Source organism: Schistocerca gregaria, chromosome 2 (assembly GCF_023897955.1).
Source record: "Schistocerca gregaria isolate iqSchGreg1 chromosome 2, iqSchGreg1.2, whole genome shotgun sequence".
NCBI classification, from domain to species: domain Eukaryota; kingdom Metazoa; phylum Arthropoda; class Insecta; order Orthoptera; family Acrididae; genus Schistocerca; species Schistocerca gregaria.
The window spans coordinates 258,281,656-258,305,153 of NC_064921.1; the positions used below are offsets into that span (position 1 = coordinate 258,281,656).

Sequence of the window (23,498 nt, forward strand, 5' to 3'; positions counted from 1 at the left end):
TTTTTTTTTCAGTTACATATGCAACAACAACAACACTGGCTGGAAGTGCTGTATCAACTCTGCGACCTGTTACGGTTTCGACAACCCCTGCAATACCTGTGGCGAAGGTCCTGCCACAGGCTGTTAGTGTTGGCCGTGCAGCAAATATTGAACTGGCTTCGACGCCTGTATCAGAAGTTGCTCTTCATCCAATGCCAGCACCAACAGCTCAACAACCAACTGTTGTGGCTGCACAGCAAACTATATCACAGGCAACCAGTGTCTATATTCAGACATCTCACAGAGCTTCTCCAGGTAAGTAAATTTGTAGTGTGTGTTTTTATTTTTGGAGGAGGAGGGGGGGGGGGGGTGGTTGGGGTGATCTCTCTCCTTTGTGATGAAGATTATATACCGTATTTCTTACTTTCACCTGCAGACACAAGTTATTGTGTATTTGTAGAGGAATATAGTTGTGCATGCAAGTCTTTTTTTTTTTTTTTTTTTTTTTTATTAAGACAATTCTTTACTTCCTTCATTAAATTTATCAACTGTTGTCAGATTTTCTTATGAACTTAGTGAACTGAGGCAGTTACGCAACTAAAGGGAACACAGCTTCTAGTGTTTCTCTACTACGGATCAAGGCAGCTCAGTGGTAAGGCTCAGTTTATTTTCAGGTTAATTCTCCTGTCCAGCCCTCCAGATCAAGGTTTCTTATGATTTCTTTAACTCATTCCAACTGTTGGGCAGTTCTTGAGAAAAGAAAATGGTTGTTTTCTTTCTTATACTTCCCAGTATGAATTTGTGAACAGTCTCTAACAACCCTGTCATTAAAAGGACACCAAACCCCAATCTCTCTTTATTGCCTCAGCTGTCACCATTGTGGGAATGTCACATCGCTGCTGTACCAGGGTTTACATGCCACAGGACAACCAGCAAAAATGTCTGATTTTGTCTGGGAAGAACACAGGAATTTGTCAGAATTCTGGGAATTTTTCATTGTTCTAGTTTTTAGTTACATTTTCATAATTTTGATGGGTAAGAACTGATACTCTGTCAATTTAATTTTACTTTAGCCCATTACTGCAGAATAATACTGCAGCCATGAAACATAAACAATAGAATATCGACTTTAGTCATAAAGAAAATGTGCCATTTACAATGTCAAAACACTGAGCACACAATTTTCCACCAACAGCAAAATGTGCCAACGTCAAGACTAAACAGTACAGTAGAGCCCTGGTAATTTGAGCCCTGGTATTTTTAGAGTTTCCATGTAATTCTAGGTGGTCCTAAAAAAATTAAAATTTTATGTAAAACTAGAGTAAAGACCTGTTTTCATACATTACCTGCACATATGTTTTACGCATTTTCAGATGTTTTACATTTTGAACTTTCTTTCAGTTTTCCATGTACAATACAGGCAAAACTGTTCCACTTAGAATTTTTGTTCATAATGCACAAAATAACCTTGGCCTCAGACTGCAAATGCATTTCTATTAAAGATGGACAGGTACCATTAAGTTTTGAGCAGTACACTTGCTCTTCCTTTGTCAACTGTTCATTAATTGGGATGGCCTAACAATCAGTTGTAGAGTGTATACCATCCTTACAGTTATCCTAATATTGTACCTACTTAGCATCAGTGATCATTAAAATACAGTATGCCTAAGTAACAATACAGTACACATTTTACAAAATTGGCTGATGATTATTGTGTGTAATGGAGTTGTTTGTGTAGTAACATGTACAGTGTACTGTACACAAGTAACTGTATGTTTCTTAATGTTGTAATAAACACATTACACATTACAATGAATGGTAGGAGTGATAGAAAATGTGTGCCATTGAATGTGATACAGGAGGCTTTGAAAGGACTAGGCAAAGGAGGGGGGGGGGGGGAGGAAGGAAAAAAACTCTTGCTGCAGAGTACGAATTAGCAGAAGTGACAGTTGGAGATTGGTGTAGAAACAGAGACAAAGTAGAGAAATTTACTTCAAACAAGTGTTTTATTTCATCAAACTTCAAGGCTAGTTTTTCATATTTATTTTAGGTGTTTCATAGGTTGAAAATTATGCAGTGATGATGACTAAAAGTATAATTATCCTTCAAGAAAAAGTGTGCGGTAAGTTCTTGAGCAATTTCTTATGTCATTGGTTTTTCTATGGAAAAGTCAAAGTGCTAGATGGAACTTGGATCAGCCAGGTAACCCACAAAAAGTCCAGTGCACAGCAGTGAAATTTATAATCAAGCTTCTCGGAAATATGCAGCTGCAGTTTAAGCTGTGCCCTTAGCATTGTGTCTAACCAACCCTTGGAAAAAACAGCAAAAATTATTTTGTGACCAGTATTATATGTGAAAGCTTAGCTTTTCTCATAGCTTTACTGTGTGTAACTTAAACCATTAATTTCTCCTGTTTGTGTGTTCACGCAACGTAAGTGGTGATGCTGTTGGCTGATAGCTACATTAGGTGTCCATTGCTCTGAATATCTGCTGTCATTGAGTGGTGAGATGATGTGACATGAACTATGTTCGGCTGACAAAAATGCATCATGAGGCGCAATCTTGATTTCAGAAACTACCATGTTGTATTTGGTGAAATTCGTAATTGTATTTTCGTAATACTAAACATGCAGCATACATGTTGCTGCACATTAAGTCTTCCCAAAATGAGGTGTTGTGTTTTTTTTCCCTTCCGAAAGTGTTGGGAAGCACTACGCTATTGAATAAAACCTTTACCGGTCAAAGGTTTTACAGTTGTAAGGGAAAGTATATTGTCACTGAATGTGGAGAAAGTACTTTTACCTGGTAAAAAGTATTTTAGCTGGGAAATCTGATATGTGTTTATTTATTTTTCTTGCGTATACTTTCTGTGTACATATGATTCTGCCAGTAAAAGGCTGAAGAGAAAGCTTCTACTATTACCATCCTCTTCGATGTGCAGATTTAGTCTTTAGTATTTGTAGCAAAGCTCCACTTAATAACTGCTAGGTAAAATTTCATTTTTAATTAATGTTGTAGGAGACTGCATTGACATTGCTGTGATTTTTTTTTTTCCTGTTATCAATTTGTTAGTAAGAAATGCCACTTACTTGTTGTAACACGAAAAGACTTAATTTGTGCAAAATGTTCTCACAAAAATACAGTAGACATTGGCAGAACTGTCATCATTCTGCAAATTGTTGTCCAGCCTTCTATTGTATTCCTATAGAATATAAAGTCATATGTTGCTTTGTCATCAATTGGTACAGTGTCTTTCAGTAACTTCTCATTCTGAAAAATCTGAAGACATCCCTTTAGCAATCTGAAGAGGTAAAATCTCTTGAGTCTGGACTTCTGGTGTGTATTTTAAAACCAGCTGACACAGTTTGTGTCATGTCACAGAGAAACTATATCCAATTTCATAATTACATTAATGTGGTTATTGTAGGTCATCTGAAAAACTCTTCAAAATTGAAAATTGTTACTCTGTTTATTTTGTTATGCAGAACTATCTGTCCAAGTACAGAAGAAAAGTGCTAAGATATTCCTCATAGTGACTTGTTTTACGGATATGTTCTTTGTGGATGGGTCTGACTGGCAGCTCTTCTACAGGTAGTCTGAAATTAAAAAGTTACACACCTGGTCTCATCATCTGTAAAACTTCTCCATCATGTAATTGTCACATCAGTAGCTGTTGTTCTGTGCCAAATTTTTGTAGAATTATGTTATCTTTCCAGATGAAAATTTGGTATCTTTGGTAAGTGTCTGCCAATAAAAAGTGTTTGGAAATAAGTTATAAGCTATCAACCTGATTTTTTTCTCTTTGTCACTCATTGGTTACTTAACCATTTCTTTGCATCCCACATAAACAGCTTCAAACATTGTATATTAATAAGAACACACAAATTTCTTGAGGAAAATGCTTAGGGTATGCAGAAATCGCCAACATTTTCTTACTGAAAACAGTGCATATAAACTTTCAGGTGAAGACTGTGATATTCATTTGTGTTACTTTGAAGGTATTGTTAGTCATTGTTCGGCACATACATGAAGTCATAAAGTTTGACATACACTGTCAAATTTACTGTAATGCGTCATCCAGTCTTACAAAGATTTAAAATTCAGCCAGCCTTATTGCCCGACAAAGAAATTGCTTGCAATGAAACTTAAAATTTGTGATACAATTTTGACATATTTTCAAGTAGGTGTTTGCTTAAAAAATATGACCAATGACTTTCATGCCTCTTGGAAATAACTGAGAATCCTTAATTGTATTACAGTAAAGTTCAATCTTTGTACTAGATTCCAGTGTTCCTGAATGACTGAAGTAGAACAGAAGGCTGAAATTTTTAATAATAGTGTTTGTGCATGCGTTTTATTTCTTTGACAATGTTTTTCTTTATTTTTGTTCTGTTAGTTTTCCATGGTTGTGGAAGACCTCGATAAAAGGAAAAATGCAGCCCAAATGAGTAGTTAGCGTTTTGGGTGAATTATATTGTATGCCTGTTATTGTTTCGTGGATAAATGTTACCAGTGAACCTGTGGATTATAATTACGCTTTTGGTGAAGGGGGAAAAAAAACTGGTGCTAAGCTTAAAAATTATTCTTTTTATTAGCATGTAAAATGTCATATACTGCTGAAGTAGTCTAGCGCGCGCGCTTGCGCGTTTGTGTGTGTGTGTGTGTGTGTGTGTGTGTGTGTGTGTGTGTGTTTGTTTTTATCTGCTTGCCCACAACTTGTGTAAAACTGTGATGTTATTCCTTGTCCTCCTGGTGTTAAGTTTTAGCTATTAAAGTGAAAGTATATGTTCGCCATCGATTGAGGAGACACTAGGTTAAGAGACATACAGATTATTCACATAATTATGTCACTGATGGATATGTACAGTATGAAAGTATATTAATCACTTTCTTACCATAGCTGTTATTCTTGAAAGTTCAGTTGGACAATTTGGGTGATTTTAGCAACAAAACTAAATAAGATAATCAAGAAGTGTTCAGGACTTAAATAGAATTTGGTAAACTTAATCGCCACAATGTAATTTGGTAAACTTAATCGCCACAATGTAATATTGTAGCCCCACATTGAATGGATAATTGCTTCTATAAGCAATACTGAATAGCATCAGTACGCATTGAGATAGTGTAAAACTTTCTGTTAAGGGGAAAAAAGAAAACTCCAAGTTTCTGATTGTAATATTTTTACAAATTGGTCATCAGGGCTGGAATTCAAAATGGTCTTCTGTTTAAGACCAAGTGCTGTATGTATAGGTCACATACAGAAAACCTACCTCTTGAACTCATTCACTAAAAACTTGGCAGCTAGTGTTGGAGCTAGCATGTGATGTCTGATGTTTGCAGCGTTACCCATTAGCAGTTTTAATACTTTTTAAAATTCTATATTTGAGTGTGACAAGGATTAAATAATGCTAGGCTTACTGTACATCTGGGATTAACCCGGACAGCCTTGTTTTTTTTTTTAGTGCTGTCTAGAGCAGTGTTGGGGACCTGAGAATTTTATGACTAGGGAGATTTTTAAAATTTTAGACGTATATGTTAAACATTTCTTTAAATATTCTCTTATGGCTGTGCCTCTCTATCGGCCTTGGAAGATGTGCTGACAGTGATGTGGAAGTGTGGCTAATGGTTTTACAGCAACTTTACACTGTAATTTTGTTTTCAACTATTTTAGTCACTTTGTGACACAAGTGTTTTGTGTTTTCGTGTGTGAAGTAAATCATCTACATATTTTTGACCAATTTATCTCTGTTCGTTTTTTGTCTGATCCTTAAGGAATGGAAAAAGTGTGTATTTACTGTTAACCAGCAACAGAAATACAAACTTTTGAAATGGTTTAATAACAGTAAAAATGAACATGTTGCACACTAAGTACTAGTGAATTCTTTATTGCACACAAAGGAAAGGGCGATATTAAAGACCATGCTTCACCGAACATAGGAGACTTTTTCAGAGTGAAAGATGGCAATAACAGTGATCTGCAGTTTGCTGCAGAAGAGGCTATGCGTTGATATCACACTGTTAGACACCGTCTCAGTTTCAGAACATCAGAGTACACATCTGAACTTGTTAAGAAGGTATATTCTACAAAGTTTTCTTCTGTTACAACCAAATCTGAGGCAGATCATCATCGTCGTCGTCTTCGTGTCCTCTCTATCCAACATCTGGTTGGGTTGGGGAATCAATGGTACTTCGCCACTTTACTGTCTTTCCACCATTCTTCTTCCACGTGCCCTCTAGCCCACAATCTTGAACTCCATCATTCTTCTTGGTATTCTTCCCTCTCCCATCTACATCACATGCTCAAACCATTTTAATTCTTTTCAATTTTCTCAGTCAACTACTCCACTCCAATCTCCTTCCTAACATCTTCATTTTTCACTCCTGCCTCTCCTCATCTTCCCTAGCATACTTCTCGGAAACTTCATTTTTCTGGATTGTATCCTACTCTCCTCTCTTCTAGTCATAGTCCAAGTCTCTGAACTGTTGTCACAAATTTTCCTGTCACCTTTCTTGAGAACTAGGATTATTATTCCCTTTCCCCATTTTTCAGGTACAAATTTTTGGGTCCAAATGCATTGTATTGGTCTATATACCCACTGTAGCCCAACTGGTCCAGCAGCCTTTATCATTTCCACAGTAATTTCATCTACCCCAGGTGCCTGTCCTGGTATCATTTTTCTCAGAGGCAGTTCCACTTCTAACATCGTTATATCCTCCTCCTTCTTCTCCTCTTCTTCTTCTTCTTCTTCTTCTTCTTCTTCTTCTTCCAGACCTGTCCCCTGTCATACTTCTATTCCCTCTCCATTGCCGTTCTTCTCATTTAGTAATTTATCAAAGTACTCTTGCCATCTGTTCCTTATCTCCTCTGGTTGCACTAATAGTTCTCCGGTTTCACCTTTTACTAGCTTTGTGTATGTTTTTTCTTTCCTCATACTCTTTGTAATTCCATATATCACCCACTTACCACTAGTAACATCTTTTTCCAATTCTTGGGTGAATTTCTCCCAGCATTTCCTCTTTTCTTTTGCTACCATTTTCTTGCACTTATTTTTACTATCCTGGTATTTCCTTTTACTTTCAGCTGTTCGGTCCCTGTTCCATTCATGCCAGACTTTCTTCTTTTCTTTTACTGCCTCCTTCACCCTCTCATTCCACCATGGTGTCTGCTTTTCCTTTACCCTTCCGGACACTCTGCCACAGGTCTTCTCAGCAGAGCTAACAAACGCTTCTTTGAACTTACCCCATTCCTCTTCCACATTGCCATACTCAGTGTTAGGGATTCTACGATTAAGTAACTCCTTAAACTTTTCTTGTACCATGCCATCCTTAGTTTCCACACTTTTATTTTTTTCCCCTTTCTTCCTTTGTCTTTCAATTCATCGAATCTCATCTTTGCCACCACTGCTCGATGGTCTCCATCAAAAGCCTCTTGTAGTAGTGCAGTTACATCTGTCAACTGTCTCCGATTTTTCTTTTCCACCAGAAAGTAATCAGTGACTGTCTTCATGCATCACCCCATCCATATCTCGTTATCTTTTGGCTATTCTTTTTAAAGAATCGTGTGTTGCCCAGAATCAGCCCAGTTTCTTTTGCAGAAATCAACAAGTTTCTCTCCTTCCTCATTTTTCCTCCCATATCGGTATGTGCCAATTATCTCCTCCTTCCCTAACCTTTCTTTGCCTACCTACGCATTTAGGTCACCCATTACTATTGCTTCCACATCTGTAATTATACTCTCTAATACCTTTAGAAAATCCTCCCATGTTCTCTTCTTTATTTCCTGTTTGTGATGCATATACTTGGATGAGGTCCTTCACTACATTCCCTGTATTCTACTACTTCCACATATTCCTCTAGGTTTGGTTTTACTATCATACCTACTCCATTTTTGGCTTCTTATATCCACCACTCCAGTAGTGTGTGTATCCTTTTCTCATTTTTCTCCTTCGTCTTCCCTTCCATCTAATTTCACTAAGTCCCATCAGTTTATGTTCTCCTTTTCCAAGAGGTCTATCAACTATTCAGCCTTCCCAGTAAGAGTCATCACATTAATGATACCCATCTTCATTGTATTGGTGCCTACTCACCCATTTTTCACAGTTCCCCCAGCACCCTAAGAACTGCGTGTCGCCTGCAGGGAATGCCCTAACCTTTTCTGAGGCTGGTTTTGAATTACCATTTCATATATAGGCTATTATTATGATGGGGTCGCCACTCCCAAAGACATTTTAGAGCTGCTGCCTGCATGTGTTTAGGCCATTCCTAACATGGAGAACAGCTGCCATTTGTAGTTGCCCCTCTGGAGTGCAGACACTACGGGAAGTAAGATACAAAGACAGTTCTTCTGCTTTTCCACTGTTGGGACTTGCAAAATACTCTTCAGATTTCCAACCATTGTCTGTCTTAATTTGTTACCCTGGTAAGGGGCCCTTACAGGGTACTACCATCCAGAGCCATATGGACTTCCCCCCCCCCCTCACCACTTGCAACGTGAGGCCCCGGACTTGGGACCGGCACTGGCGGAGTTAAGAGGTTGTTCTTGTTAACATTCTTTTGCCATTTATGTTCGTAATACATCTTGTTCTTTGGAAAACGCTAATAATGTAACAGTCTTGAAATAAAACTTTCTCACATTGTTGTAAAATATTTCAGTCTGAAGGAGGAAATTCAAGATAAACTTTTAAATTTTGATGAAGTTGCAAATGAAACTGCTCATTATCTTGTGCTGTGTGTGAAACAATACAGAATATAAGAAAAGTTGGTTTATTATACTGTTGATAACACTAACAGTAATTTTGGTGATGTGATGTGAAGAGAAAAGAAAAGGGAAAGAAAAAAAGGGCCAGGTGAAAAATATAACTGAATGAAGTAAATTTAATGTTTCAGTAAACTGTTGAAACTCAAGTAATTACAAAAGTGTGTCCTGAGTTGGACACAGAGAAATATGGTAAGCCTACCTGCTGCCCTTCTTTAATTCGGCACATTTTGACTGTTGGTATGTAGACCTCTGTCTCTGGTATAATGATAGTTGTATGAGAATTGAATAACAGCTATATTGTAATGATTATCTGCTGCTCTAAGTTTAACATTTCAAAAATTGGTGTAGGGTCTGTTAATGTCTAATGTAAAGATTAGACAACTTCCCTAACGAAAAGAACATTATTTAAGTATAAAAGTTCACAGTTGATATAAACAGTGTAAGGAAAGGATAGATTGCTGCTTCCCGTAAATATCACACATCAAGTTGCAGACAGGTACAGTTAGAAGACACTTGCACATTAGCATTTGGCCACGGCATTCATAAAAAAAAAAGAGATATACACGTGGTGGTCATACAAAAAAAAATTTACACACACCATTCATTTGCGCAAGCAAGCACATGTCACACACATGGCAGCCAATTCCAGCACCTCGGACCAGATTGCAACTCACAAGGAATGGAAGCAGTAGTCTGAAGGGGGTTGGAAAGGGAAAGGGGAAGGGATAGTAGTGCATAGGTGGGAGGAGAGAGAAATGCTGACTGGCAGAGTGTGCAGATAGTTAACTGCCAAGAGGCCCAGTGTCGGGGGGGCTGTGGGGTGGGGAGATGGGAAAAATCGAGCAAAAAAGGAGCAGGGAAATACAGGCAAGTATGTTGCAAAGGGAGGCACACACAGAGGGTGGGATGTGGAATAGGGGGGAGGTGACAGGACAGAGGGGGATGGGCACTGTTGGATGGAGGGTGTGGGCACATAAGCTACTATAGGTTGGGGCCCGGATAATTTCAGGAGTGGAGAGTGTGTTGTAAGGATAACTCCCATCTGTACAGTTCAGAAAAGCTGGTGGTGGAGGGGAGGACCCTGATGGCTTGGGTAGAGAAGCAGACGTTGAACTCGAGCATGTTGTGCCACAGGGTGATCTACTTTACTCTTAGACACATTAGGCAGTGGCCGTTTATCCTGGTGGACAGCCACCACCAGACTACGGCCAAGAGCAAACAAGATTACTCTGTGGCACAACATACAGCTGAAAAATAACAATATATTTCAATGGCTTCTTCACTGCCTGAGCCATCTATATCCTTCCTTCCACTGCCAGCTATACTGCTCAGATGGGAGTTATTCTTACAAAACATTCTGCACTCCTGTAATTATACTGGCCCCAACCTAAGGTTACATACTGCCCCCACACCCTCCAGCCAATAGTTCCCATCCCCTCTGTCCTGTCACCTCCTCCCTGTTCTGCCTCCCAACCTCTTTGTGGTGTCCTCTGGCAGTGCACCCACAGATCTTTCCCCTCTCCTTTTTTTTTGCTCCATCCCCCCCCCCCCCCCCCCACCTCTCTGTTCTATAGCCTCCTGATGCTGCTCCTGTTGGCAGTCTAGACTCTACATACTCTGCCAGACAGTGCCCCCCCCCTCCACCCTTACACTGCTGTCCCTTCCCCGTTCCCCACCCTCTAAAGACTGCTGCTTCCATTCCATGTGTATTATGGTCCGAGCTGCTGGAGTTGGCTATCGTGTGTGTGAGGTGTGCTTGCGTGTGTAAATGAACAGTATGTCTCTCTCTTTCTTGTTACGACGAAGGCTTTGTAAGTGTATTGTAATTGTGCCTGTCTGTAACTTGATGTGTTATCTTTAAGATAAGTGGCAATTTATCCTTTCCTTCCAATATTGGTGTTCCAACCTGGAGTTTACAATGAATATAAAGGTTTCTGAATTTTGATTCTGATTGAAAGAAAAAATATGACATTTTTGTCCCCTCCTCCTTAGTATGCAGCATTTGCAATGACTCAGCCCAGGTTTCTTAAGCTATACAGAGTACTGTGGAATTCTTTTGTTTTAGTGGTTTGAAATGCTCTCTCTTTTTTTGACTGAATTTATTAAATGGCTATTTGTGCATCTATATGCATTAGATTTCATGTTAAGCATGAATTACTGAAACTGAGTGAGAAAGATACAAAGAAACCCCACCTTCTTGTTTTTTAATACTTTATTTTGTCCCTAATAAGGTATTACCTATATCCATTTACTAATAAGTTCCACTCTGAAGAAGTGTTTTAACAGTTAGCAGTGTAAATGTTTCAACTCTGTTTTGTTGTTTCAGATAATGTGTGGAATAGGTGTGATCATTCTAATTTATTTAGGGTATCAGATGTTGACATTAAATTTGTCAATTTGTAATTACAGAGCAACTTCCAGCTTTTATCTTGGCTGCCGAGAGGAAATTGGTGAATCAGCAAATACTAGTTTTTGGAAATGTAACTGCAATTCATTACTTCCTATTGTAAGTGGCTGCAGTACCTTATTTTAAATGATGGGAGGAGTGCAGTCAGCATCCATGGAAGACATCAGGTTTTATCAGGTCTCAGTTTGCAGCAGGCAGAAAGCAGACATGTTGCTTGTCTATATAATTTTTGACGTAGTCTCAGTACAGTAATCTTATAAACACATTATTAGAGACATAGCTCTAAAATAGTCTCTATTTATGTAAAGTAAATTAGTGATCATCCAGCTGTTGTACAGTTTGCAGAGAAATAAGATTGAGGTACAGTGTTCTTCAGAACAGCGTCTGCTATTGTTGGTAATCAGTGTATGCAAGTATTTCCTTTATTGTTCTTTGGTATCCCTGTCTGTGTACATTCTTGCAGTAAATGCAGAAAATACCAATCTTTATTTCTTTCTTTCAAATTCTGATGCTTGGAAAGGCCCTAATGAAACTTCTTTGCTTCTTGCCCAAAATTTGTTAGACTGATACTGCCATCTCTAAGCACTTAATTACTGCAGCAGAATTTTTATCAGAACTCACTCAGTGCTGCTCTTAAAACTAGCTCATGATGTATTTACATTTTTAGGAAATGTAAATTCACTTTGATTGTATGCAGTGAAGTTATTCACAGCTGTTACTCATTTTATGACTTCCATTTCCTGACACAGTTTAAACTTTATCTTCTTTATTCTAGGGTTTGTAAACAGCATACGTTGCGTTATGTGACCTTCAAGCTGTGCTACAGTTGGGTGATTACATTCTGAGGAATATGTACTGCTTTCTTCACGTTCTTCTGATATGTGCATAATTAATGCAATTATAAATACTTTCAAGACTTAAGAGATACTTAAGCCACATTATGAAATTTAACGTATTTGCAGGAATACCTGAGTACTTAGTTATTTCAAAATATCTTTGTATTGATGCTGCACAGTCGTAGTCCAGTCCACAACAATATATGGTATTGATAGAATATAAAAATATAAAACCATTTGTTTCTTTCCAAAATTCATTGGAACATATTGGTTTGAGTTTACCTGCCAGTTTACATTTCATTAATAAATATATGCAAAAAGCATATAACATTGACCTGCAGTGGCTTGTGTTAATGATGCTGTGAATCTTATCACATTTTATTCGTTATTCCACACTTTGGTTACAAACAGTGTGTTGTTTTAGTGCTGTGCTTCTTAATACTTTCAAAAATTGAATATGGACATAAGTGCAATAGCCTTATTACACATGCCAATTTATAATGATGCTATGGGTGTAGGTGCCCCTAGTTGTGCATAGAAAATGCTGCAAGCAAATAAAGATCGATGCCTTTCATGACACTGGCTTAGCCCAATAGGTTTTGGAAGGAAACAACTACTATTGATGAAATTTGTTTGTTTGTTTGTTTATAACAATAGTTGTCAAACTTGACTGTCCTGTTATTAATTACAGTTGAAGCCAAATTTGATGCTTTGATCATAGTTCTGTTTTTTACTGTTTGAAAATGAGTTCCACAGTTTATCTTAACTAAAATAGCCAGTCTCCCATGTGCTCACAGATATCATGTTTTTCATGGAGTCTTTCACACTGCACACGCATTTTAAATTTTCAGGAAATAATTGTAACTCCTGGGGTGTTGTAGTGTATATGGTTAGTTCTGATGCAACCTCTTTGAACCTGCACATTCATATATTAAGCCATCAGCAAAAAGTAAGAAATGGCAAGATATCTAAATTGGTAATGGGCGGAGGTAATAGGTGCTATTTTTTCTTTTCTTGCATCTGAATTTTTCTTTCAATATGTAGAAAATTATACCCGATTGTAAATAAGGGGGTGTCACAGTATTGTTTTAAAGCCTGAATTTTATTTACAAACTTTCAAAATTTTATTATTAGCAGTTAATGCAATAGAGCACATTGCTTGGGTACAGCATTTCACTTGAGTTCCTATTATGAGCAAATTATCTTAAACTCTTACAGTTACAGTGACATGAATTTAGCATACATTAATAGAACCATGTTGCTGACAGGCATGTCTTTGTAGTTTCTGCAATCACTAATAGGAATTTTTGTTTGCAGTTCAAAGTGCCACATACATTGACCATTTTCATTAGTTCCACATACTTTGTCCACTTCGTTTTTGATCGTCTGCTTACCAGGTTTTAGATAATTCTAGTTAAATGATCTACCAACAGGTATGCCTATAACTAGAAGAGAACATTTCCATTTTGGACATCAGTTATTTTTTAAATTTTTGTGTTTATTCTAGTTATTCTCAGTTATACAGGGCATTTAGGATTTTTGAAATTGTAGAAGTTGTTGTTTTTGAAAAATTATGTCAGTTTTTTTAGAAATTTGTTTGTAGTAATAAACTAGAGATATGGGTTAGTCTGGAATTTACCTACAATTCATTTTTCGTGGAGGTATGCAATTTGGGTTGTAGCTTCCTTTCACAAACAGTAAATGAGATTCTCTGGAGTGGTTTCTGGATACTGGCATGAGATTTTACGTTTTCAACTACTCACATATGGCTGCAGTATTTGTTACTGGTAGATACAGTGATTTGCAATAGCGCTTTTTTTCACGTTTTCCTTTTCTCCCATTACTAAAAATGCAGCTACGATTATGCCCCGTCTTTCGACACTGAATGTTTGTTCATGAGCCTCATTGATTAAATCTAATTTAAAGATGCTGTTGACTTTTTTGAAAGGAAAAAAATATGGCATCTGTTGTATTCCAGTGATGTAATTTTTGTGGCTTAACTGTTAGTAGAACATCTTATTAGTTATATTTGCAGATTTTTGTAAGAAAAATATGTGGATTTGATATCTGCGGACTTCCAGCTTGGGAATGAAGAAAATAAGAGTTTCTGTGTGCTGTGTTGCTGAAAAGGATTTGAAAGAGCCCTTCAGAGGACTTGGCTACTGTTGGTTTACTAGATAGTCACCTTATTTAATACTTTGTGTCCATATTTGAGAGATATTCAGATTTTTGTGTGTAATGTATAAATGTATGAAGTCACATATCTGCGTTTGTCTTATGGTGTGTCTATTTACACAGACTGCCGAAATGGTTAGCCACCAATCTTCAGTTGAACCAGGGAAGCTAAATGCCGATTACTTCTCTTGGTGCATGGTGCCTGCAGATTGTACATGGTTCGTGGCTTTGTGAAACTGTCATTAATTAATGGCTCATTTGTTGCTTATTGATGATGGAATCTGTAAGAAAAACAAATTTCGCTGGTGATGGTTATTTGTGTGATTAAGCTGCACAACCCAAGATTTCGTGCAGCTGTTTAAACATTTCATTGTTGCTGACAATGAATGCTGCAGATGTCCTGAAATACATTGCCAGAATGAGTCACTTCTAGTATAAAACAGTTTATTTATCAATTTCCCAAAATAAAATCATATTCTTGTAGACTTGGTAGTAACAGTAATTACAGATTAATGTAATGTTGTGTAGTATTGTACGTTATACACAACATTATAAGGCTGAGATGCGTTGCAGCTTTGCTCGGTATACGTTACAATAACTAAAACTTTGGCTGACTGTTTTATAATGGTACTAGTTAAGTGTGACTAGCTTCAGGTAAGATATTTTGATGTAGCTAATTTCCAGGCACCCTTGAAGAGTATAAAATTTATTGTGACATACCATACATATTGTTGCATAGTTAAAGAAGATAATATATCAGTTCCTTAGTAAGCCAGGTAAACAATATCCTCAGATACGCTTTTTTATGCAGTTAACTGTTACCCGCATCTCAAAAAGTTGTTTAAAAACCTGGTAAGATATCTTTCTCTTAATAACTATTTGCACCTTGTTGCAGTCATCTTATTGGAATATTGCCTTTCAGCAGGTAAAATTACAGGGAAGGATAGGGCAAATCTTGCAGTGATGACAAGAGTATCATTACTTCCCTTTTGGTTTTTGAAAACTGTTTGGTTCAGTTATTAAAATGGCAGTGTTTCAAATGCCCATCTGAAAGCTGTTAGTGACCAGTTGAATGGTGTTAGAGTTAGGGTTGATTATTTATTTGTGACCACATGTTAATGGCTGAGGTACTAAATAACGGTATTGCAGTATGTTAAAAGCAATTGTGTGTGTGTGTGTGTGTGTGTGTGTGTGTGTGTGTGTGTGTGTGTGTGTGTGTGTGTGAGAGAGAGAGAGAGAGTGTGAGTGATGAAAAAACTGTCAGAGATCATTTACTGTGTGGATTATTGAAGCCAATATCTGTGGCATGTGAACAAATAGAGCTGTTTGATACTTTGGTAGGTGCGGCTGAGATTCTTTCTATATAAAAAAAAAGTCTTAAGTTCTGTAAGCACTGGATGTCAGATTTCATTAACCATTTAACTGATGGGGAATTGCTTGCCACAGACCTCGTCAAGGGCTGTGCCATTTTTGCCTAAGCTGACTACCTGCGCCATGATCCTTCCATACGGGACCGCTTCTTATAAGCTGAATCACCTGACACAAGAGTTCTTGTGCTATCCTGCATATTTTGAGTGTACCCTGCGATCTAAGCAGTAGTCTGTACATCCATACTTTTCAATTTGCCTGTGCTCTGGATGCATGATAGCACTAAATTCATTCACACACAATTCACAAGGGAAATGAAATCCGACTAGAACAATTTTGATGTATCTGAATACATTTCAAGTACTTAAATAAAATTAATTGTTCTCAGGGGAACTTAAAGGCCATAAATCAAATTTGACTGGTGTAAGGGATAAGTTTCCCAATACAAACATGAAATAATTTGATCATATTGTACAGAAATGAATCTATATAATTTTTTTATTACCTGACACTATATGTGCTGTACATTAACTTCATGGGCGATATGCGGAATAGATATTACTGCTTATGAAGAATTGGGTCTACCTGTTACCAGCATACTACTTCACCTGGTGAGACCCCTAAATTCAGAATTTTTAACCATTGGAATATAAGGTTATTATAAGTGATTGAAGTGATTCCACTGATTTGCTGCAGCTATGGTGGTTTGTCATATAATGTTGCTTCGCACACATATATTACCCTCAAAGGTTTTTTGACATATTACAAGTGCTCCATATGTACCCTCTTCTGATTCTGCAGATGTTAAATCAATAATAAAGATCTTCCCACATTTGGCGCAACATGTCCCTGTCAATCCATTTAAAGCCACTGTTGATGTGGGCTCAGAGGTGTAGTGGGTTTTCTGGTAGAGGAGGCATGAGCACTGAATCTTTCACACAATCCCACACAAAAAATCGCATGGGGCTATGCCAGGAGAGTGTGGAGGTCATGACGTGAATTGGCAATTCATGTCATGACCTCCACACTCCTGCAAAGGGACAGGAAAAAATTATTTTATTTTTACCGTATTTGGTACTATTTTTTATCATATTTGATATTTTTTGCCACATGTGGCATTATGTTTTTCACATTTGATTTTTTTTACTAATTTTGATGTTATCTTTATGGAAAATTCAATGTCATCTTTACATCAAATTCAGTGTTATCTTATGGTAAATTCAGTGTCATATTTGCACCAAATTCGGTGTAATTTTTTGCCATGTTCTGTAATTTTCGATCAGTTTCTGTGCTGCTGTTTGCTAAATCTGGTATGTGTTGCCATTTTTTTCCTTCCAAAATTGGTATTATATCTTCTCCTTTCTGGTGTTTGTTTTTTCCAGTTTTGGAGCTATTTATTATCAGTTTCCATGCTCTATTGGGTGTTACTTTTGCCCTATTGGGTGTTTTTTGACAGATTCACAATTACTATTTTGCCAGATTTGGTCTTTATTTTTTCAGGTTCAACATTTCTTCATTTCTTTTACCAAATTTGCTATAACTTTTTGCCCAATCCAGTCTTTTTTGCCACATTTAGTACAATTTGCTTGTTATTAGATTTTTGACAATTTTGGTGCTATTTTTGATGATATTCCACATTGGGTAACATGGGAAATGAATTGTAATTCTGAGATTGTACTAGTACCTGAAGCCTGATGGAATAATAAAAAAGAAAAGGAATTTAAACATTCATAACTATCAGTTACGAATATTGGTAAACTGTCAGTCAGCTTTATTACATTTTTTATGCAGGAAAAGACAAGTTTCATAGTGTTTAAAAAATTGCCAATTTCACTAAAACAAAAATTTTTGTGTTATCTTTCATGTTATTGTTTTTGTGAAATTTTCCTGTCCCTGTGAATTGCTGATCATCCACCCCACCACAGCTGATCCATTGGTTTCTAAATCTCCTGTTTAATCATCATAATGAAAGTGGAGTGGAACACTACCCTGTTGGTAGGTGAAGTCCACAATGTTGATCTCCAGCTGTACCATGAGTCAGTTTTCCACCATGTCCAGATACATATGTCCTGTAATAGTCTTTTCCCAGAAGGAAAAGAACTGAGAGACAGTGAAGAACACATTAACTTTTGTTGAATCTCAAATGTGCTGCTTGATAGTGAGGATTCTGTCTCCTGGATTCTCACATTGTGCGTGTCACCATGCCATTCAGAAAAAAAGTTGCTTCATCACTGTTGACGAGTTTCTCACAAAACCCATTTTCTTTCATAAGCTGTTGCAAATGTGCCAAAAATTCAAAGCGTCTGACTTTATCATGGGAGTCAGGGCTTGTAGCAGTTGCAAGCAGTAGAGGTTCAGCTTCAGTCATTTCCTTTATATCTTCCAAATGGTCAGTTGTGCTTTGTTCAACTCTGTGCTTGCTCTGTTCGTCGACTTCTGTGGGCTAGATGCGAAGCTCAGACGCAGACATTCAACTGTCTCTTCACTCACTGCAAGCCAACCCTTTGGTTTCTCCTTGTAGAGGCATGCTGAAACTTTAAATTGCACATACCATCACCAAATGGGTTGGCAGTTGGTTGATCTTCATTGAAATTCGTTCTGAATTGTCTTTGCACTGGTATGGCAGAGTGGTGTGAAAACTTTCGAGCACAACATATGCCTAGTTGGTGTTTGTCGCCATCTTGTCTAACTGCTCACTGCTGCACTTTTGTGATGGAAATCTGATGTGTGGCTGCAACAGTACAAAACTTTCTGAATTGGTCAATATGAGTGTTAAGTTTTGTGACAATATAATGTAGCTACAGTGAGTTTGTGAAATTGTGTCAATCATTTTTTTCTTCCACTCACATAATGTATGCTATGCAATTACATTATGTACAGAATGAATAATGTAGCATCTGAAATACCAAGTTCATTCATCTGCCAGCAACTACTTCATTTGTGAAGTCAGGAACAATTTAAATACTTTTTACACCCATTGCGTCTGTTTTTCATACTTTTTAATCTGGGCCTTCGACTGTCACTAGTGAACTTAAAAAGCAGTAACATTCTCTTTCTTACATTTTTATGGTTTTTGTTTGCTTTAAATTTATTTTGAAGTGTAAATTTCAGCTATCTGTTTTACTTCCCAATGATTGTTAATGCTTGTTTGTGTGGTAAGTCTGGGAACAGGGTAACAAACACAATGGTATGTTGCAAGTTTTGTATTGGTATGTTTTCTGTTGCATTGGTATCTGGTTTTCTATTTGTGTAAACCTAACTTCTTTGCATTTGACACTTTACTTCGAATGTTCACTCACAATAATATGGAAAATGCCTATCTGTAAATTTTAAAGGATTCTTGTCAATAGAGTGCCTTCTTCTGCCAGCTTTTCTCAGTTCTGTGGAATATTTTTCTACATTTTATGTTGCGAGAGAGATGTGAAACTTTGCGAGTACCATTTTTCGTCCTGTAACTGACCTGTGAAAATTATGAACATTTAAAGCGCGCTAATTCAGAATGTGAAAAGAAATTTCTAATGCGATTTCACAATCTTATGCAGTAATCCTACTGAAGTCAGTCACACGTCAAATCAGTGAACTGTACCCATACTCATGTTACAATCTACAATACATTAGGGTCTCTTGATTTTCTTCACCTGTATTTCTATCAGTCTTCTCTGTTTCAACCACAGAGAACATGTAGTCAACATCCACACTCCTTTTATCACTCTAATTGGTACAAGAATCTTGTCAGTTGACTTTAATTCAGATTTTCCTCATTTAGATTTCCTCTGCATGTGGTGCCGTTCATACAAACAGTGCCACATGTGATTTTTTTGTCGTTGCCAAGCCAGAAGAGTATGTCTGGCCTGGAATACCATTGTTGGCATACAGTGTCTGTCCCCGTTCAAAATACGTAACTTTTATGTTGCTACTTTCTCCTAAATTGTGGAACCCAATTTCTGTTGTTGCACCTATATATTCAGTGATATCCAAAATGTACCCAGTCTGCCAATCACTCGGCATGAATATTGTTATTGCAAATCTACTTCGCCTGAGAGGAGTAAATTACCTGAAAAATAACCAACATTTGAACAGTGAGAGACTTTTGTCAATGAAAAGCTTCTGATGTGGACTAAATGTACTGCAAAACATCAAACGAACTTTGACAGTATTCCCACTTTTAAACAGTCATCTTCGGTAAGCACGGAGTTGTCACTAAAGTGTAGCATTCTCAAAAAGTAACATTAAATTGTCTTGGAACATAATTTCATTGAAAACTCGAGTGTTTAAAAGTATATCTCTTTACCAATAACACTTTCCAACAAAAAGACAGTTTTTGAATGTTTCCTGCACTTCGAGTCAATTCTACTAATCTTGGGTCGAGGAAATTGAATATCACAGTGAAAAATTTTCCTTAGCTCTAGTTTCTGTGATATACACTAGGTGGAAGTATTTCATATCAATGGATTGAGAGAAAAAGATACATTTTAATTACATATGCTAACAATATTGAAAGTGTATTTGAATTGTAGAATGATATTTTTACTCTGCAGCAGTGTGTGCACTGATATGAAACTTCCTGGCAGATTTAAACTGTGTGCCAGCCGACACTCACTCGGGACCTCAAGTTCGAGCCCCGGTCCGGCACAAAGTTTTAATCTGCCATGAAGTTTTGTATTTGAATTTTTTAAAATGGTAGTTACATTTTAAGAGTTCTAAATTGCTGGAAGAATACCTTGCAGATGGTTGTGTTTGAAGAGAATCGTGTGGTGGCTGCTTGAGATTGTTTTTTAGCTTGCCTCTTCTAATGGGAGTTCCGGAGCATACCTGCGCAAAGACGAACAATAATCTGCAAGCATTACTCCATTCCAATGGTCCTTATGTCTTTGTTCCATAACATAAATGTGTTGATGGAATGTTTCTCCATGTTCATCACCAACAACTCCACAACTAGGATGGAAACAGTCTAAGTGGGAATGGAGAAAATGGATTTTAAGGGACATGTTGCATCCAAGGTTATGGTATTTTTGCAGGAGCACTGTCACCTTCTGAGCGTAATTTACGAACTCCTCCTTTGAAGGCTTCCCAAGCTTACTTTTCTTTCTCCTCCAAAACTTGTTCAAATGCAGGATCCTTCACAAGTTGTAGAATTTGTGGCTCTGTGAAAATGCCTTCCTTAACTCTTGTATCACTTAATTTTGGAAATTTCTCTTTTAGGTACTTAAAAGACACATCCTTCTTGGTACACAATTTTGTCACAATTTTTCATCAAACCCAGCTTGCTATGCAGGGCTGGAAGACATCATCTTTTGGGTCCAACAGAGGCTCGGCAATGACATTTTTCTCACTAGTGTTAAGATTTCTTGCAGGTCAGTCTGCTTCAGTCTAATGCGATTTCCTATCTCTACTGTCCCACATACATAAGAAGCAGCAATGTTTTGTGTACGATGACTTAGAGCACAACAGATTTTCCATTTGTGTTCATGGTATTTGATTGACTCCAAGAGGGCTGTCATATTTGCACATGTCTCCTTCATTTGAACTGCATGACCAACAGGAACAAAGGAAGATGGTTGCCAATGTTAAGTAATACAGCTGTCAAACTGAGCTTGGAGGGGTCGCTAGCCTCCATTCAGTTGGATCATGGTTCATATACAAAAATTTCATCAAGCCATTAATATCACAGCAAACAAGATTGTTGCTCTTCTCCAAAAAGGGCGGCACTTCCACGTGACAGTTTTCTGTACTGTGAGACTGTGACATCATTTTCGAGAAGATTCCATTGCTGTAGTTGAGACCCAAGAATTTCCACCTTCTCCTTTGAAAGGTCAAGGTCTCTAATGTGATCACTCAATTCCGCAAAACTCAGTCTGTGAGGATTATCATCTTTTTCTTCAAAATCGGGGTCATTGGATGTGGAAGGCTTCTTGGGTTCTTCTTCCTCTTCTTGTTTCACACTGTCTTCATTTTCTTTTTCAAACATACAATTTTCAAGCAGAGTAGGAACTGGTAAACTATCTGAATGCGGAATGGGTAGATTAGCTGATCGGAGATTTGAGTATGGAACTGTTCTTCATTTCTTCATAGACTATCTTGCCTTAATAGGTGGGTTCAAGCAGAAATAGCAGGCATCTTTGTGGTTTGTAGGCTCCCACCGAGCCATAGGCACAGCAAAAGCCATAGATCGTTTATTTTTCAGTTTTTCTCGCATTGTAACTGACCATTGTTGCAATGTATATGTGGAGCCCTAAACCTATATTGGTCCTCTACTTTAATACCCAGTAAGGCTGATAGGCAGTCTTCAAAAGAGGTGTCAGATTGTGTTTCTGTGAGGAAAATGTTATTTCACCACAAATGTAACAAAAATTTTTTAGTGTAAAATTTACATGTCTTCATGGCAGTTTTACAAATGTTGCACAACAAAAGGATTCTCATTCTGGAAATTTTGTTTTAATTGCAGCAGAAACTATATGAAACTGTCACAGCAACAGTATCTATGTTTATGACGTACAAACATTTGCGTTTGGTTATTTGACAGGTGTGCCAACTCTGAAAACAAAATTTCTCCCAAACTGAAAATGTTGGCAATAAAAATGAAATGTCACTGTATTTCCAAAGCTAGAGCTAATCTGTCATTTTTATGGTGATTTTTTTAGTTCAGTAGATGGAAATATGTAGGTATTAACTATTATATATAGGAATTAACTATTTTTAGCCCAAAGCTTTATCATTGTTGGCCAGTGTAAATAGTTATTTTCAGCTTTATAACTTCAGCCATTAGAAACCAAATAGCAGCAAAACAATGAAGTCCCTCAAATCTGGTATCTTTCCGCAATAGAGAATGCACAGACTCCGAAGTATTTTCCCAGGTGTATTCATAAAATGTATTTGTTTTATGTACTATAAACTGCAACAGGTATAATTGGAAAATGACAATGCTTGAGTCATTGACATTTGTGTCCTGAAGTGGAGTCGTGCATGTTTTAATAACTGGAAAATGGTTTGTTTACAATAAAAAGTGCCACGAAGGTGTGCTCTTTTCTATTTCTTTTTGGATTCTGAAAAACAGCTGACTGACCCTCTTGTAGAACCATCAAACCAATGTTCTATGGCACCTGTTTACAGGGTTGAGGACAACTACTTAGAGATTCCATTGAAGACTCATCACTGCTACTGAAATTTTGGAATTCATAATCACTGTTACCTCTAGTGAGTATCTCCAGGATCTCGGTATCTGGGTGACCACACTGATGTGACATTTTTCTTGTAGAACAGAACAGGAAGTTCTGATGAAAAGATGCAAAGGGAAGCTGAAATGTGCAACAAGTCACCACAGCAGCAAACTTAGATGCACACTCAAACTATGCAGCTGGAACTATGAACAACTAATGAAAGAACAGTGTGGAAATACAGCTCTGCATGTTCCTGCGTATAGGGGACCTGTGACTCCACACTTAAATAGTCTGCAGCATGAAAGGGCCAGCAGAACAGGGTGCATAATTAGCATTGGCCAAAAATGACAGCTGCGTGGTATGACATGTCCAGAGCAGCTGGAGAAGGTTACAGCACTGCTTATATACTTGTCCATAATATTCAAAGGGTTAAGATGAATTCGTTTTAGCATCCCTTACCAAAAAAAAGGGCAAACTGGCGTAGAGGTCACGGTCTCGTGCGATCCCACAATGTGATGTATGCTGAGATGGTGATATCTGCTGCATAGTCTCTGGGCAGTTCAGGCCAACTGATCTCTCTTGTGAAGGAAGAAAATTGTATTGTTGAATAGGAATCTTGACATTTTCAGCAAGATATTTTGTGTAAGGAGAGACAGTAGTGACTACCATTTTGTCATACTGCCCACATTATTGCAGCACGTGAAACTGGGGAAACTATTGTTTGGAGTTTTTATTGTGTTAGCATTCATCATCTAGATATACCAACACCCAAATATACCCAGAAGGTAACAAATGCTCTTGTGGGCAACCTCTCATCC

At 37.5% G+C, this 23,498-nt stretch overlaps 1 protein-coding gene across 5 annotated transcripts in view; it reads left to right on the forward strand.

Annotated features, from left to right (window-relative positions):
- Positions 1–23,498, forward strand: part of LOC126336819 (mucin-5AC) — a 93,675-nt gene that overhangs the window by 35,036 nt on the left and 35,141 nt on the right. For all 5 annotated transcript variants that reach the window (XM_050000878.1, XM_050000881.1, XM_050000877.1 and 2 more), the window contains one exon: positions 13–294. In XM_050000878.1, coding sequence (XP_049856835.1) covers positions 13–294 — 282 coding nt within the window. The remainder of the gene's footprint in view (positions 1–12; positions 295–23,498) is intronic.